The sequence below is a fragment of the Mirounga leonina genome, unplaced genomic scaffold, assembly GCF_011800145.1.
Source record: "Mirounga leonina isolate KUSES-001 unplaced genomic scaffold, KU_Mleo_1.0 Mir_93, whole genome shotgun sequence".
NCBI lineage: Eukaryota > Metazoa > Chordata > Mammalia > Carnivora > Phocidae > Mirounga > Mirounga leonina.
The window spans coordinates 27,379,982-27,396,299 of NW_023270854.1; the positions used below are offsets into that span (position 1 = coordinate 27,379,982).

A 16,318-nucleotide genomic window follows, 5' to 3' on the forward strand; every position below is an offset into this window, starting at 1 on the left:
TCTTCTTCTTCTTCTTCTTCTTCTTCTTCTTCTTCTTCTTCTTCTTCATTTTTTAATCCATTCTGCCACCCTATGTCTTTTGATAGGAGCATTTAGTCCATTTACATTCAAAGTAATTATTTATAGGTATGTATTTATTGCCATTTTGTTCCTTGTTTTATGGTTGTTTTTGTAGTTCTTCTCTGTTCCTTTCTACTTTTGCGCTCTTCTCTCATGATTAGTTGGCTTTCTTTAGTGATATATTTGGATTCCTTTCTCTTTAATTTTGCATATCTATTACTGGGTTTTGATTTGTGGTAACCATTCAGTTTGTATATAACATCTTCTGTATATAGCAGTCTATATTAAGTTGATGGTCACTTAAGTTTGAACCCATTCTTTACTCCACTAGCCCCATATTTTAGGTATATGGTGTCATACGTTACATCCTTTTATTTTGTGAATCCTTTGACTGATTTTTACAGATATATTTATGTTTACTGCTTTTGTGCTTCTTACTTTCCTTTCTCTTGCTTATGGTCCTTCCTTTTCACTCAAAGAGTCTCCTTTAATATTTCTTGTAGGGCTGGTTTAGTGGTCATCAATTCCTTTAACTTTTGTTTGTCTCAGAAGCTCTTTATCTCTCCTTCTACTCTGAAAGATAGCCTTGCTGGATAGAGTATTATTGGCTGCAGATTTTTTTTCCTTTCAGCACTTTGAGTACGTGATGCCACTCTCTTCTGGCCTGCAAAGTTTCTATTGAAAAATCAGCTGATAGCCATACGAGGTTTCCCTTGTATGTGTTTTCTCTTGCTGTTTATAAAATCCTCTATCACTGCTTTTTGCCATTTTAATTACTGTGTGTCATGGTGGGAACCTCCTTGGTTTGATTTTGTTGGGGGCTCTCTGTGCGTCCTGGATCTGGATTTCTGTTTCCTTCTCTAGATTTGGGAATGTTTCAGCTATTATTTCTTCAAATAAATTTTCTGTCCCCCTTTCTTTCTCTTCTTCTTCTGGATCCCTATAACGTGAATGTTATTATGCTTGATGGTGTTGCTGAGTTCCCTAAGTCTATTCTCATTTTTGCTTATTTTTTTTTCCCTTTTACCTGCTTAGCTTGATTGCTTTCCTTTACTCTGTCCTCTAGGTCACTGATTCATTCTTCTGCTTCCTCCAGTCTTCTATTTATTCCATCTAGTGTATTTTTAATTTCATTTATTATGTTCTCATCTTTGATTGGTTCTTTTTTTTATCTCATCATTAAGGGTCTCAGTGATGTCCTCCATTCTTTCCTCAAGTCCAGTGAGTATCTTTATGATCATTTCTTTAAATTCTCTATCAGGCACATTATTTATCTCCATTTCATTTAGATCTCTTGCTGTGATTTTGTCCTGTTCTTTCATTTGGGACATATTCCTCTGTCTCCTCATTTTGTTTAAGTCTCTGCTTCGGTTTCTCTGTGTTAGGAAAGTCAGCTGTGTCTCCCGCACTGGAAAGCAATGACCTTACGAAGAAGAGGTTCTGTAGTGTCCTGCAATGTTCACCAGAACCTGGTGCTCCGGGGGAGTCTTCTGTGTGTGTTGTGCACACAGCTGTTGTGACTGAGCTGCTTTTTCCTTCAGTCCAGTCATCTGCAGTGACCTTCTTTGCCTCTTGTGGGCAGGCTTTGATCTTGGCATTAAGAGTGGGCTAATCTTCGATGCCTTGGGTTTGAGCTGAGTCAGGCCAGGCATTTGCCAGAGATATAGCAGCACCGAACCGCAGGCTGTTCTCCCTGTCTTGTCTTCTGAGAAGCTTTTGTTGGTGGGCAGGGCTGCAGTCAGGCTTGATGTCTTCCCCGAGCCCACTGTGGGGGCTGCAGTCCGACTGGTGTACATCGTTCTATTCCCCTATCCCTGGGACAGGACTCACTTTGGAGTGGTGCTGGTCCCTGCTGGGGCTGCTTGCACCCTGCTAAGCCTGTGGCACTGTCCTGAATTGGCTCTGAGCAAAAGGGGCCCCTCTGCGGTGCTGGGACTGGGGCAGGTTTGTCTGCAGGGGGCGGAGCAGTGGGGAAGCAGTATTAGCAAGTTCGGTAGAGAGTATCAGCAACGGCTGGTTCCTCCTGCAGGTGTCTGTGTGCTTATGCTGGGGGCCGTAGGAGGAAATGGTGCCTGCCAGCTCCTTTCTTCCTGGAGGAGTCCCCCAGTGGGCTCTGTCCCTCCAGGACAGGCTCTGAGATGAGTAAATAACCCTCCCCCCTGTACGCCCCAGGCATTTTTCAAACTGCTGTTTTTATGCTGTGTCCCCACGGGGCTGTTTGTTGTGCTGTCTCTTTAAGCGAGCCCGGGGTCTCAGTTTCCTCTCTCCCTCTTTGCTCTCCTAGAGCCAAGCCCACTGATTTTTTAAATTTCAGGTTTTAAGTCCTGCTGGTTGTGAGAACTCATGAATTTCAGTCCCTCTGGTTTTCAAAGCCAGTTGTTATGGGGATTCGTCCTCCCAGTGTGGGTTCCCTGGTGTGGGGGTCTGTTTCTCTCCCCTCTCCATGCGCACAGCTCCCTCCTGATGTGGACCAACCTGTGGGTCTGTTGGCTTCTGACCACATCTTCGCCCTTTCTACCCCCTTCGATGTGACCTCTTCTCTACCTTTAGTTGTGGAGTTTGTTCTGCCAGTCTTTGGATCGTTTTCTGGGTTCTTTACACCGATGTGAGTGTTATCTAGTTGTATCCATGGGATGAGGTGAGCTTAGGGTCCTCCTACTCCACCATCTTCCCCAGAAGTCCTGAGCAGCCTTTTTAAATTAAGTTTCTATTTTACAAAAATGTTTTTGTTTTTAAAGGTTTGACAGGGCAGAATTATTTACAAAACGATCTCTGTGTGCTGACACAGCCTAAGTAAAGCCCCTCATAGACACTCTTCAAGTCAAAGGTTGCTTGAATATGTCCCCACATTGGGCAACTGCCTCAGATAGTCTTTATTTTTGCAATTGGTTATTTAAATGTTTCAAAAACAGTCATGAATAATATTCTATAAGGTATAGAAACTAGAAAAGGTAAAAGTGAACGAAGCTATTGAAAACCAAAAAGCTGTAACCTAAGAATTGTACAGTATAAGAATATGTAAGGCACGGTTACAGTAAGCATGCCTCAGAAAAATACTAATATGACCGTGACTTGTGTTCACTACAAGACTCTTCACTTCTCATGATAACTGTGTGATGGGAAAGCACCAACATCACCAGAATGGTACCCTCTAGACAAAAATGAAGTTTTCACAGTGCCAATGGTAGACACAAAAGAAGAATATCAATGATGTCATCCCAGAGGGAGGCAAAGGGAGAAAGACATTGGCAAACCACCTTGAGCATGCAAGCAATGCCAAGAGCACATCCAGGTACGTGTGGAGTAGGGAAGCATCAAAACTCTCCGACCCCAGAAGGCACCAGTGGAAAGCTGAATTCATAGGCATAGAGCACACCACCAAGGGAATACCCCAAATCTATGCAGACAAACCAGCTCAGCTTCTCCCTGTGGCCAGGCTGTGAGTAAGGGGTTCTCACAGATAGTTTTGGCCCCATCCTTGTTGCATTTATCATAGCCAACAAACACCTATTAAAAGATAATAAAGTTATGCCTTTTTAAAATGTTTAGTTCTTGCAATCCTGACTCTAGTTTGGGCTTCTGTTAATCCCAGTACAAAAATCAATGTGGGTAACTGATTTTTCTATCGAGTAGCCACCATACTTCAATTGTATTATTTCACCACCCAACTAAGTGGCCTGCTTTTAAACAATGGCCAACTATTAATCATTACACAAAGCAGAAGCTATTTATGCAATGAATTCTAGACCAAGCTCATTTCGTCTTGGCAAAACGGTGTTAGACACCTGCACTTGTGAGATTGCCCATGAACCTTGGCATTAAGAAATTCTTTTTTTTTAAGATTTTATTTTTATTTTATTATTTGAGGGGGAGAGAGAGAGAGTGTAAGTGTGAACATGAGCTGGGGGAGGGGCAGAAGGACAAGCAGACTCTCGGGTGAGCTGGGCGCCCAACATGGGGCTCGATCCTAGGACTCTGGGATCATCACCTGAATCGAAGGCAGATGCTTAACCACCTGAGCCATCCAGGCTCCCCGGCATTAAGAAATTCTTAAATTGAAAACTGCTGGAGGTCAGGAACCAAAACTTAGTCTGTAGGGAGCTCAGCTGGACCCATAGTGAAACATGGAAAACGATTCGAATTTTAAGCAATTATGAAAAACTACCTTTTATTTTATAAATAATAGCTAATGATAGCTATCATTTATTTTCATATATCTTCCTCTTTAAATCTCATAACTGACAACATTGCTCAGTAAGCTCCTTCCTCAGCTCCAGTGACCCATTTGTAAAGCAGGACCAATTTATGAGAGGCATCAGGTTTCACCCCAGGCAACAGCAAGAGGTTCAGACACAATTGCTTTGAGTTTCTATAACTGAGTAGATCTGTTCCTACAGAGGCAGCATTGAATGAAAACATTCCAGTTTTTCCATCAACTACAGAAACAGTAAAGTGTATAGGTTATTTCAGGGTGAACAAATTCATGTTCTCGAAATTTCCGACATATATTTACTTATTTTAGAGGGTTTTAAATACACCATCAGCTCAGGGATTTTGGAGATACAGATGCCAAACCCGATACTACAACTGGTCAGACGTGATCTAGAACCTGCTTGGCCTGAGCTCCTTGCCGGGACTCCCAAAGCGGAAGACTGAGTTATTTCTGTCGGGAGTCCACAGCCCAGCATATAGAAGAAGGCTTATTGTGATTTGTCTTCCTAGTACCTGCGTGTTGGGATGGTTTGTCAGGGTACCGTGCCTGAGAGAGAGGGCTCCTCTCCCAAGGTAAGCAGACGGTGCTGTGGCAGACCCCGCCCACGAACCATTTATTCTGAACTACTGAACACTTCAAGAGCCCTTCAGATCCTGAAGACTTGCTCCAGAACTCAGGCAGGAGAACTGGTTATGAGAAACCAGTAACTTCAAGGTTGTAGTTCACCCTAGAATTTTATCACGTGTGATGATTTGCAGTTCTTTGGAGAACTTTTAAGAATTCTGATCAGGAAGGCAATGCAGCCGGGGACTTCTACTGATGCTCAGATTCCTCAAATCTAAGTCAGCCATTAAATTTAACTAAAAAGACAAGAAAATAAAGGGAAAAAGCTCTAAATAAGTAGCAACAGGGTAAGATTATAACCCCAGACTCCTTTTTCCTAGCTTTTCCACTGTTCTCAAAACTCAGTAGCTCAGTCTTACCCAAGTTGAGTGCCGTGTGACTTTCAGGACCAAGACTCCCATGCATCCCGCTGCCCCTCAGCAGAGCATGAGGACCCCACTTCCCGGGCTCTGTTCCGAAGAGACACACCTGAGCTTGGAGCGCAGGCGCCCACGTTCTCGGAGACAGAGGTTGCACCGAGGGAGCATACCTGATCCGGGGGCCCCTGTGCTGGGGCCATGCTGAGCCGGGCGAAGCCTCCAAGCGCAGCCTCCCCAGCCTTATCTCCACAAGGGTCCTTCCAAAGAGGACCACGAGGGGCATCACCAGCGTCGGTAACCAAAGACTGTCCATTCATCCTTCCTCTCTCTCCATACTTGACAAAGGGCAAAAAGACGTGAATCAGCAGGATGAGCACGCGGCATGCAGGATGGAGTGAGGCAGGAGTGCCCCCGGTGTGGTCCTGGGGAGCAGAGCTGTGGCCCCAGATGGAGACCTCCAACGGAGAAGGCAGGCTTTTCCATTGGCAAGGAGAGACAGTGAGCTGACTACAGACACAGAACGTTCATTTTACTTTGCTTAAATAAAAGGATAAAATGATAGCAAACCATCCTGCACAGAGACCAACGCACAGATTTTGTTTTGCTGCGTTTCTCTACCAGCGGGAGGTTGCCGATCTGAATCCTGTCCAGAGGGAGGGGTGGGCTTCAGGCTCTGACATGCTTCAGGCAACCCCCTGTTAGGACCAATACCAATGCAACAATTTCCCTCAGCCTTGTTCTTTACAAATAGGAGAAGAAGGCATGGGGTGGGCTCTATTTTCTGAAATAAGGTAAAAGCCACACTCTTAATGCACAGCAAGAGCCCAGTCTGAGATCCTGCTGAATGGCATTTTTTCTTGTATCAGAATAAGAATTGTTAAATATTGGATATCACCTTGTTAATAAAAAATAATTCTTAGTTGAATTCAACAGGTGTGGCAACTTTTTGTAAGTTTTATTTAAAAAAAAAAAGGTCCACTGCATCCAAGGATATCATTCTTCTTTCAGAAGTTCCAGAAAAGTTGTGTGTATGTGGTATTTTTTTTGTCCCTCCTTTATTTAATTTTTACTTTCTTTTACTCGTTTGATTTGAAAAATCCACAATTGTGGGAAATACTATTGACATGTCTCAGAAAAAAAAGGTGTGTGTGTGTGTGTTTATCCATGGTTAAATTATCTGGCTAGTTAAGTACCAACAGAAGTGTCTGTGGGTTGTTGCATTATGTATTTTTGTTTGTTTGTTTGATAAAGAACAGCATTAAGAAAAACCAGTGGTAGGACTCTCATCTTATTTGCAGTTAAAAAAAAAAAAAGAAGAAGAAGAAGAAAGAAGAAAGAGACAAGCAGGGACTGTTATGTTCCCTCCGTGTAGGTGTTTACCCCTTTGGCCCCTGCATACCCCTCTTTCCCCCCGCCACCCAAATCACACACATCTAGGAGGACAATATCCTTGAGCTCACCATCATATTTTCTTAGAGCCCAGAGAGAAACATTTGAGAGCTAGGTGAGGTTGTAAAGAGCACACAATTTAAGCCTTCACTTTATAGAAGAGAAGACTCAGGTTCAGAGTGGGGACCATCCAAGTCTCCTCAGCAGAGTGAGCTTTATGCAATAGGGAAGCTATGGTGGTTCTTTGTCTTCTTGGAGCCAGGCACATTAATGCCACCTGAGATTCTATTCAAGCAAACAGTGAAGGAGCAGCTCCTGAGTGATGGGGTCTGCAGTGTGCGTCAGGGCTCAGTGACATAGCGCACACAGGCTGTCTTCATGGCTGGTTTGAAATAACCCTGGGGTGGGGGCGAACAACAACCAAGGGCCCCGTCACCCCCACTTTCACCTTATGCCCTAGCTGGAAGCAGGAACTCTTCTGACAAATAGACATGTACCTCAAAGTGAGCCTCATTCTTTTGTATCACTGACACATCCACAACAAACCTGTATGTGCTAAAGTGAACATCCCAGGAATATTCTAGAAGCTGCACCTGGTGAGCTTTCCAGCAGGAGTCAGAAAGCACCTTTCATAACCCAAATCACTCGTGAGATGAAGCAGTACTTATTCTAATGCGAGGCAATGTCAAGATTTCAATTCAACCAACATTCCCTATTTGATTACATGCAATAAAACTCAGCGTACATTAGAAATCTGTGCAGTTGGAGAGACCCGAAAGTCTTCAATTTTCTGTGGCTCAAGTATCACTTTAAAAAATAATACAAAGTTTTGGATACAGATATAGAGGAAAACATTTAAACGTTCATGCTCTATCATAAAGAGAATTTAAGCATTGACATTTATTTGGTACTTACGATAATCTTTATTTTGGGTGGGTTTTGGTTCCAAGCGGTAGGAGGGGCTTAATTTTCTTTAATCAGAAACAAAGACAGTGCTGTTGGGTATTCCTATCTCCTGATGAAAACACTTCTGTCCTCAGAAGGCACCACTCCTAGAAGCCTTGGGGTCTGAATTCCACACCAGAAAATGCAGCTGCAAAGAAGCTGCCAGGGGTGGACACCAGGTTCTCCCGGTGGGTAGCAAGCACACTCCCTTCAGCAAGATGGCACACTCAGGGCGGGGTGCAGAGCCATATTTGGAAAGGGCCATTCCCCAAACCCCGCTTTTTTGGAGTCATATTGATATGTCTCCAACTTCACTCAATTATTTCACAAACACAGTTTGAAACTCCTCTCCAGCACTGATGAACCCCGAGGCATTTGGCACATAAAGTGGACTCCTTGCTCGAACCCCTCTTGCACACGGAGCTCAGGTGCTGCTCCCACCCGGTTTCAGAGATCGTGAGCAAAGACATGGCTCGCAGGCTTCTAGGAAGAAGCCCACGGCTTTGGGAAATTGCTTTCCTGCCTCCCAGGACTCTGGCTTTGCTGCTTCTACTCAGTTGCAACCATCTGAGGCATATTTCTCCATTAAAAAAGAAGAACAATTAGGAGTAAGCAGACAAACTGGCAACAGTGGACAGTTGGAAATGAATAGAATTGAGGAGGGTACTCACGCTCCGGCTGGTTGCCCGGCGGCAGAAGGCACTGGCTGATAAAGCGCTGCTGGGCTCTCGTAAAAGGCAGGGTGCTTAGGAGCAGATAGTGCTGGGAGGAGGCACCTAACAGTTTTATACACAGAACCCAGCTCGGCATACCCGTGCCCTCGGCTTTCTCCTCCCACTTCAGGAGCTCCGGCCAAAGCATTGCTGAGGACCAGTCCCCTGTCCTGCACCTGCTGTCTGTCTGTCTGTCTCTCTTCCTCTCTCTGTCTCTCTCTGCTGATGTTTCTCTCCCTCTCCTTCTCCCTCCCCCCCCTCCCCCCCCCCCCCGTTCTTGATTTGGTGCCAGCAGCTTTGCCATCTTTCTACATTGTTCCAAGGTCTGTACCCAGGGACAATCCTGCAAATTCATCTTTACTTCCCCTCGTTGTTCTGGAAACTACTCTCACCCTGAAATATTTTGGAGAATATTTGTAACTAAAAAAGATCAACATAGTATCACTTAAAACTAAAAACTGAGGGTCAAGTTGCTACACAGTAGACTCGCAGAGCAAAGGGACTGCTCCCAGCGTGGAAATTTCTCAATTTCTCTTAGACTCCACACAGCTTCTGCCCAGACGTAAGAATCCAGCAAAGTCCTGAGGGGTGTGGTGTGAGGGTGGGGAGGGCAAGGGGAACACAGTTCATGTTCTGGAAACCCACCTGCCCTTTTTCCCAGTAAGGAGGAAACAAACATAAATGTTTCCCCGAAATGTCCTTCTTTCCAGGTGAAGATCCCAGGACAAACACTGCTGCCTTTGAATGGACGGGAGGCAAACATTCCACAGCAGAGTAATCTAAAATTCAAGTGAAAAATCCATTTCTTTCCCCATTCTTCTTAAAATTCAGTATTTGTGGCTTGCTCAGTGATGGCAGGAATCTAACTAACTCAGGTGCACTTCCTGGAGCGCAGAATTAAAGAAAAACAAAACAAAAATAAAAGCAAAAACCACACAACCCACAGAGAGCTGTGTAGATGTCATGGTCCTTTATCTGGACCTCCCGCCTCCTGGAATTGCTGATAGCTCTTGTCCGAGGTCCCCAAGGCAGCCACGACTCGCTGGCTCCCCCTACTGGACACCTACGAAACCACAGGGTCCCCTGTCTTAGCTCAGGCTGTGTGTGTCAGGGGCCTAGGAGGGAGGCCAGAGGTCGGGGTTCATGATTACAGTTCTGAACTTCAGGGAAATCTCCCTCCAACATTTTGTCCTGGTAAAATAAGGCGAAAATAAGCTCCTAGGTTACCCGGAAAGAGAAAAATGAATCACAAGAGGATAGTCAGAGGGCCTGGTAGGGGAATGAAAGGAACCATACCAGTTTCCAGGAGTTACTTAGGCAGATGGGCTACCATCCCGATACTATAGCAATAAGAATGATCATGATAAGAATGGCACGAGAGGTTGAGGGTTCCCTGTATGTGCCGAGCACTGTGCAAACCAATTTATTCCCGTCAGTCCTTCAACCATTGCAAAAGTCCTATGAGGGTAAATGCCATTATCCCTGTTTTGCAGATAAGGAAACTGAGGCTCACAGAGTTTAAATAACTTGTCCAAAGTCTAACACCAAAGTTTGTACATCGATGCCCTTCAGCACCGTCCAATATTTCCAGCTGCTGATCCTTGTTTGCCTTTCATCGACTCGCTGATTAACTTAATCAACTCGGCCGTCCACAGGTTGTTAGAGACCTCACCCTGAAGCCACCTCCACACGGCACCCATGCAGCCTCCTGCCTCAGTGGCCCTGGTCAGGATTGGGTCTCAAGTCTTCTTGGCAGAACGACCTCCTCCTCCATCCTAGTCTCCCCATCCTCTCTGCCAGTCCCTGCAAAGTCATCCCAGAGGGGCCGCTCACAAAATGCAGCCTTGCTAGGGGGTGTATTCGAGATTGTGCTGGCACATGGGCTTCTGAGTCAGGCGGACCTGAGCTTGAATCCTTACTTTGTCCGTTCCTAGATGTTTTCCCTTAGGTATGTGAGCTACCCTTTCCGAGACTCAGATTCCTCCCTGTAACGTGGGGTAACTTTCCTTCTTTTATACGGATGTGATGAGGTTTGGCAAGGGTACGTGTAAAGCTCTGCGCCTGACCCATGGAGGTGTCATCATCCTGACGCCTGCCCGTCTCACTCAGGGTTGGGTGGTCCTTGAACATCCTCGAAGGGATCCCTCCTCCCAGCTTGGATAGGGGAAAAATCCTCCGGGCCGCCACATCAGAGGAGATGTAGTTACGAGCATGGAGACGACTGCTGAGCAAGAACTCTGGACCAGGTAGGTGGCTGACAAGGCTCCCCAAGATTTTGTGCTGCGAGGTTCTGCTGTCAGCCAGTCCCTGTGGCTTTGTAGAGGATCCCCTGAGCCGGAGAGCAGAGGGGCAATTGGACACCCAATGGGTGCATACATGAGTTCGCAGGTGTTTTTAAACCCTTGTTGATCATTTAATGACCTTTTTCTCAGTTTTTGCTATCACTTATGGCATATCTTTTGCCGAGTGTTTTGGCCCTGATGTTGTTTTCCTCCCCCCCACCCCAAATCTCCCCCCAGCACTTACCCTCGTGTGTGCCCCTGTCCTCTGCAGGCTCTCTGAGCTCATCTGCCAGCCCTCCGCCTGGCGCGACCACAACTGAACGTGTGCAGAGCCCCCAGAAAGTTCTCTCTCTCCCCCTCCCTATCCACTCTGGCCACATGCTCACACTGAGCTTCTAGTCCTCTACTTTCCCAGCAGACTGCTGTCCAGGCCGCACTCCGGGGAACTGACAGCAATTTAGGTCCCTGTTCCCCACTAGACAGGCGACTGTACCCCCTGGCCCCACCACAGCTCTGCTATCAGATTTATTTATTTATTTATTTTTAAAATGTTTTATTTATTTATTCATGAGAGTCAGAGAGAGAGAGAGAGAGAGAGAGAGAGAGAGAGGCAGAGGCAGAGGGAGAAGCAGGCTCCCCGCAGAGCAGGGAGCCCGACGCGGGGCTCGATCCCAGGACCCGGGGATCATGACCTGAGCCGAAGGCAGACGCTTAACCATCTGATCTGCTATCGGCTTTTATTAAAAACACATTTTATGCCACACCATCCCACCTGGGTTAGAAGATACTAGACGATAAGGTCAGGATCTAATAGTTGTCTTTATTCACAACAGATCTCTTTCCAGAACGGCTTTGAGGAACTTCATAAAATACATGTAAGAGGAGATAAGAGCTAGTTGAAGAAAACAGTGAAGAAGGAGAACCAAGTGATGGGTAATGTCATGATTTCAGTATTTTTTTCCCCTACGGCTTGCATTTGTAAGTGTTTCTAAATTGTTGTTTCACTCAGAAGCTCTTCCAGCACCAGTTCATTTGGACTGCTCCTCGCTCAGTTTATCTAGGGGCAGTTTACCTTACACGTAACGTGCACCACGAGCGCAACGGAGCGCCCACACTCAGCAAGTGTGCAGCGAGGACTGCCCCGAGTGTCGCCTGCATCCCGAGCCGGGGCTTCTAAATGGAAGAGAGCACGGGGGAGAAACTCGTTCTCATTCTTGCCTTCCTCTCTTCCTGTCCCCCACAAAGAAAGAGGCCAAGATGGGGAGTCCAGGACACACCGTCCCTCTGCAGTGTGCTCTGAGCCCGCAGTGTTTTCGTGTGGTAAACAGTCAGACAAAAGGCCCCAGAGGAGAGTCCAAACTCCCACTGACCCTGGACGGCTCTTGGGGGCACCCTTTGTGGTAGGCGCTCCTTGGATGTAGAGCCACGAGGCCAGTTGGCACATGGCGCGGGTCTGCCCTGCCAGGGGAGCTGCGGGTTGGATGGTGGCAGGAGCCCGGGAGGCGCCTACATTTCTAGCTCTCGAGTGCAGTCATGCGATTATTCAGCTCCATTTAATAGCTGGTTGTTCCTCTTGCACACAAGGGCGAGAGAATCTCCAGTGCCCCCCTCCCCATGACTTCTATCAGACGTCTTCTTTCCATGCATCACCTGATTTCCAGCCTGTTTTTTTTTTTTTTTAAGATTTATTTATTTATTTTAGGGGCTCCTGGGTGGCTCAAGATGGTAAGTGTCTGCCTTCAGCTCAGATCATGATCTCAGGGTCCTGGGATCGAGCCCCATGTTGGGCTCCCTGCTCAGCGGAGAGTCTGCTTTTCCCTCTCCCTCTGCTTGTGCTCTCTCTCTCTCTCAAAATGAATAAACAAAATCTTAAAAAAAAAAAAAAGGATTTATTTATTTGTTTTAGAGAGAGAAAGTGCACGCACAAGCAGAGGGAAGGGCAGAGGGAGAGGAAGAGAGAATCTGAAGCAGATTCGGCACTCAGCGTGGAGCCTGGCTGTGTGTGTGTGTTGGGGGGGTGGGGGGCTCAATCTCATGAACCTGAGATCATGACCTGAGCCGAAACCAAGAGTCGGTTGCTTAACCGACTGTGCCACCCAGGTGTCCCCCTTCTTTCCAGTTTTTAACTTAAACTCAGGTCAGGTTAAGGTCCATCATGTAGGTCTCTGGTCTCCACAGCCAGTGCCTAAGGATGTGCAGGTTGTGCACTGCACAAATGCACTATGTCTAAAGTGGTACCATTAACATCCTAGACATTTATGTATTTATTGCAACAAAACTCTTGCAGATGACACTAAAATGTCTTGAGGAAAGGGATGTCCGGATGCCTTTGCATAAGGGGCCATATTGGCTAGTGATGGTCCTGCTGGTGTTTTGTTTCTTCAGTATTAAAAAAAAAATTCCCATTGAGAGACAATAGGGAAGGGGTTAGGGGGAGACTCTTTTCAATCTCTTCAGAGTAGACTGAGGAAGGGATTGAAGTGTTGGGGAAAATGAATGTCGGGGAGTGGCATGACCCTGTTTCTCTCTTGAAAGTAATTTAGAACTCATTCAGTTGCTTCCTCATCATTAAAGGCTTAGTGATATTGGCTCCAAGCTTAGGGAGTTGAGCTTTATTTCATAGTTGGGCTGGGAAAAGAAGGTGGGATGGCTTGACACCACGATTGCCAATGGGGAAGTCCTTTCCCCTTTCAGCCAGATTATTTATTTTCTCCCAGCCTGGATCAAGGAACATCTTTGAATAGAGGGCTAATATTCGGTTATGTCATGCAGCTTGTGTGGGTTGGGATGTGCTGATAGGAGTGAAGTCAGAGTTGATTCCTGAATAGGTTGGTTCGCTCTCTACCACCCAAATGCATGACATACTGGATACCCGCCAGCTATACCCGGTGTCAGCCAAGGTCACAGAGTGGACCAGGGGAGCATGGGTGGTTACAGAATAGTCCTTCCTCTTTGTAGAGGAACATCTAAGACATGGCTCAGGCAATGTCATCTTTGAAGACGAGGGGCTGTGGGTTCATAATTAAACCCACACAAGATATTGAGGATGAATGAGTTCAACACTGTTGAGTGAGGGAAGAAAATCCAGTAAGAAATTTAAACACCCTGACAAGGGATGAGCAAAGCAATATCCCCATGTGGACTCTTAATCCATCACCCAGAGTTTTGGCTCCTCCTGACTCATGTTTTTGCAGAATCTGGGGTTTACAGAATCTCAGAGAGGGAGTCAACTGCCATGTAAGACTGACCACCATTTCTCAATAGCTTTTCACCCCCAATATTTTGGAGAAACTAGCTTTAAATTAATATCTATTACAGCCTTGGAAGGAGAAAAAAGTTACCCGAAGGCAGCTTTATATTAGGTGAAATCCTTCCTCCTATCATTGTCTCTACCCTCAACCCCAGTGTGAGTCCCATTTTTCTGCTCAACTTGCACTCCAGATTTCCTTGTCCAGGGGACCCACCCATCCTCCTTGTTCCATCCATTCACTCATCTATCCATCATCTAACATACACTGGGATGACTCAGAGATGAATAAGATGTTCTAATTTCAAGGACTTCAGTGTGGTGAGTTTTTCTCTTTCAGAATCTTCTCTCAGCTCCTAAATGCATAGTGCCTCTAGCGTTGGCTGATATTTTCTACTCTTTTCTTACATATTTTTCCCTGGCAATCCCCTCCCTCCCATACCTGTCCCATCCTCCTTCACCCTACTACATTGTTTTGTGTTTAGCTGGTTTCTTGGGCCGAGTCCTGGAGTAGAAATTGAGAGGTACTGGTTCCGATGAGATTGGACTTCATCCATCAGCTACTCAAATGCCTGTTTATTAGAAGGGAAGCTGGACTAACTCTGACTCCCAGTCTTGCCTGCACATTGGAATTACGGGGCGGCGGGGGCGGGGGGACAGGGCTTACAAAATACTGATAGTGGAGAGTCTGATGTAATCAGCTTGAGATGTGGGAGCTTTAAAAGTCCTCTTGCTGGGCACCTGGGTGGCTCAGATGGTTAAGCGTCTGCCTTCGGCTCAGGTCATGATCCCAGGGTCTTGGGATCGAGTCCCGCATCGGGCTCCCTGCTCGGCAGGGAGCCTGCTTCTCCCTCTCCCACTCCCCCTGCTTGCGCTTTCTCTCTCTGTCAAATAATAAAAAAAAAAATCTTTAATACAAAAAAATAAAAAAAATAAAAGTCCTCTTGCTGATTCTAACACACCAGCAAGGCTGAGAACCGCGGGACAAATCTAACGTTATTTCCTTACCCTCCAAAACAAGGACGTGTGTCATAGTGAGATCTGCTGGATTTTGGAGTTTGACAGACAAGGATTCAAGTTCCAGCAGCGATCCCACCCTGGGGAAGATTGCTTCACCTTTCCAGACCTTAATTCCATTATGAAATGAATGGAGATCAGTAACACCTCCCTTGCCAAATCCAAAGATTGACAAGATCACGGCCCATGATAGGCATTCAGGCAAAGGAGATCTTTGACACTATTCCTATCTAAAACAGTTCCTACCTCTGACTTCCTTCTTTCTGCCAATCTTTGCCTCAGTTCTGAGGCTCAACAAATGCTTGCCCAGTGGGTAATGGGTGGTAGAGCTGACGCTCTGCACTTAGGAAAGCTAGGGGAGGGTTTCATTTCATTCACTCTTGTTCATGTTCTCAAGTCTTTACGGTGTCTGCAAACCAGCAGCCTCGACACCCGTGGGACCTTTTTCAGAAAGGAAGCCCTACGCAGACTTTGGGGGTCAGAATCTGCATTTTAACCAGATCCCCAGGATTTGCATGCATATTAAAGTTTTGGAAGCAGCCTCTCAAGCATCCCTGTCCTTGAGACTTGGTGGAAAGGGATGGATTCAAACCTCCAGAGTGGCAACAGTTTACAAATTCCAATGTCTTGGTTGGAGACTCCATGGAGAGCCCGAGTGAGTCACTGTGGCGTTCCAGGGGGCAGCATGGAGCGCGCTGTCACATGCTGGGCCACGCTGGTGGCAGGCTGCGTGCCAGGAGAAGCCTCATCATCCCATTAGACTCCAGCGGGCCCCTCCGGCCGGCCCCACCCTCTGCCTGGTGCTGATTATTTCACACAGCCTTGCCGAGTGCCTTCCAGCCCTCAGCCACCATGACAGATTATTACCAGTCACGAGAGGGGGATGCTTGCGTGCCCAGGGGCAGGTTCCTCCTGCCCGGGGAGCCCCCGCAGCGGCACCTGGGGTCCAGCCAGAGGCCTCTGCATCTTGCCCGCCCACAAGACAAACACCCCCACACTGCAGGTGCAACCCCTACCCCTCTGGGGCTTGGGATCTTCCCTGAGCATTTTCCCTGGGAGGCCCCACCACTTGGTTTTCTCTCCGGGATTCCTTGGCCTTTTTGCCCTCGGGCCCCTGCGAGAACTCTCACCCCACCCTGCTATACAAGTCCTTTGGCTAAAAGGCAAACCCACCTGTGTCGAACTGTACTTTGTATGACCTGCACGTTACAAGGTACACCTCCCAGCCCATTTGCGCTCCCTCCCCTGCGGCAGGGCGGCTAAACCGTCCCCCATTAAGACTTGTGGTTTTCGGGAAGGTGAGTCTGTGGGCCAGGAGTGCAAGCATTGGCCCACGTCCCCCAGAGCGCTTCTCTTTTCCCTCACAGCCTCGATCATTGATTGTTTGTCATGACATAAGGGTGTGAGCATTCGCTTCCCTGAGTTTGCCCACTAGACTGCAGGCTTCCTGAGGGCAGGGTCTGGGCGGG

At 46.8% G+C, this 16,318-nt stretch overlaps 1 protein-coding gene across 5 annotated transcripts in view; it reads right to left on the bottom strand.

The window, feature by feature from the left end:
• SLC14A1 (solute carrier family 14 member 1 (Kidd blood group)) overlaps positions 1 to 8,528 on the bottom strand; it is a 31,621-nt gene extending 23,093 nt beyond the window's left edge. The window contains exons 1-2 of one of the 5 annotated variants that reach the window (XM_034995698.1): positions 8,262 to 8,528; positions 5,427 to 5,591 (exon numbers count right to left, since the gene is read on the bottom strand). In XM_034995698.1, coding sequence (XP_034851589.1) covers positions 5,427 to 5,573 — 147 coding nt within the window. In that variant the 5' untranslated portion in view covers positions 5,574 to 5,591; positions 8,262 to 8,528. Of the gene's footprint in view, positions 1 to 5,426; positions 7,535 to 7,560; positions 8,178 to 8,261 lie in introns of those variants that run through there. The other 4 variants (XM_034995699.1, XR_004677574.1, XM_034995700.1 and 1 more) reach the window with 4 other exon arrangements.
• Between the last annotated feature and the right edge of the window lie 7,790 nt (positions 8,529 to 16,318).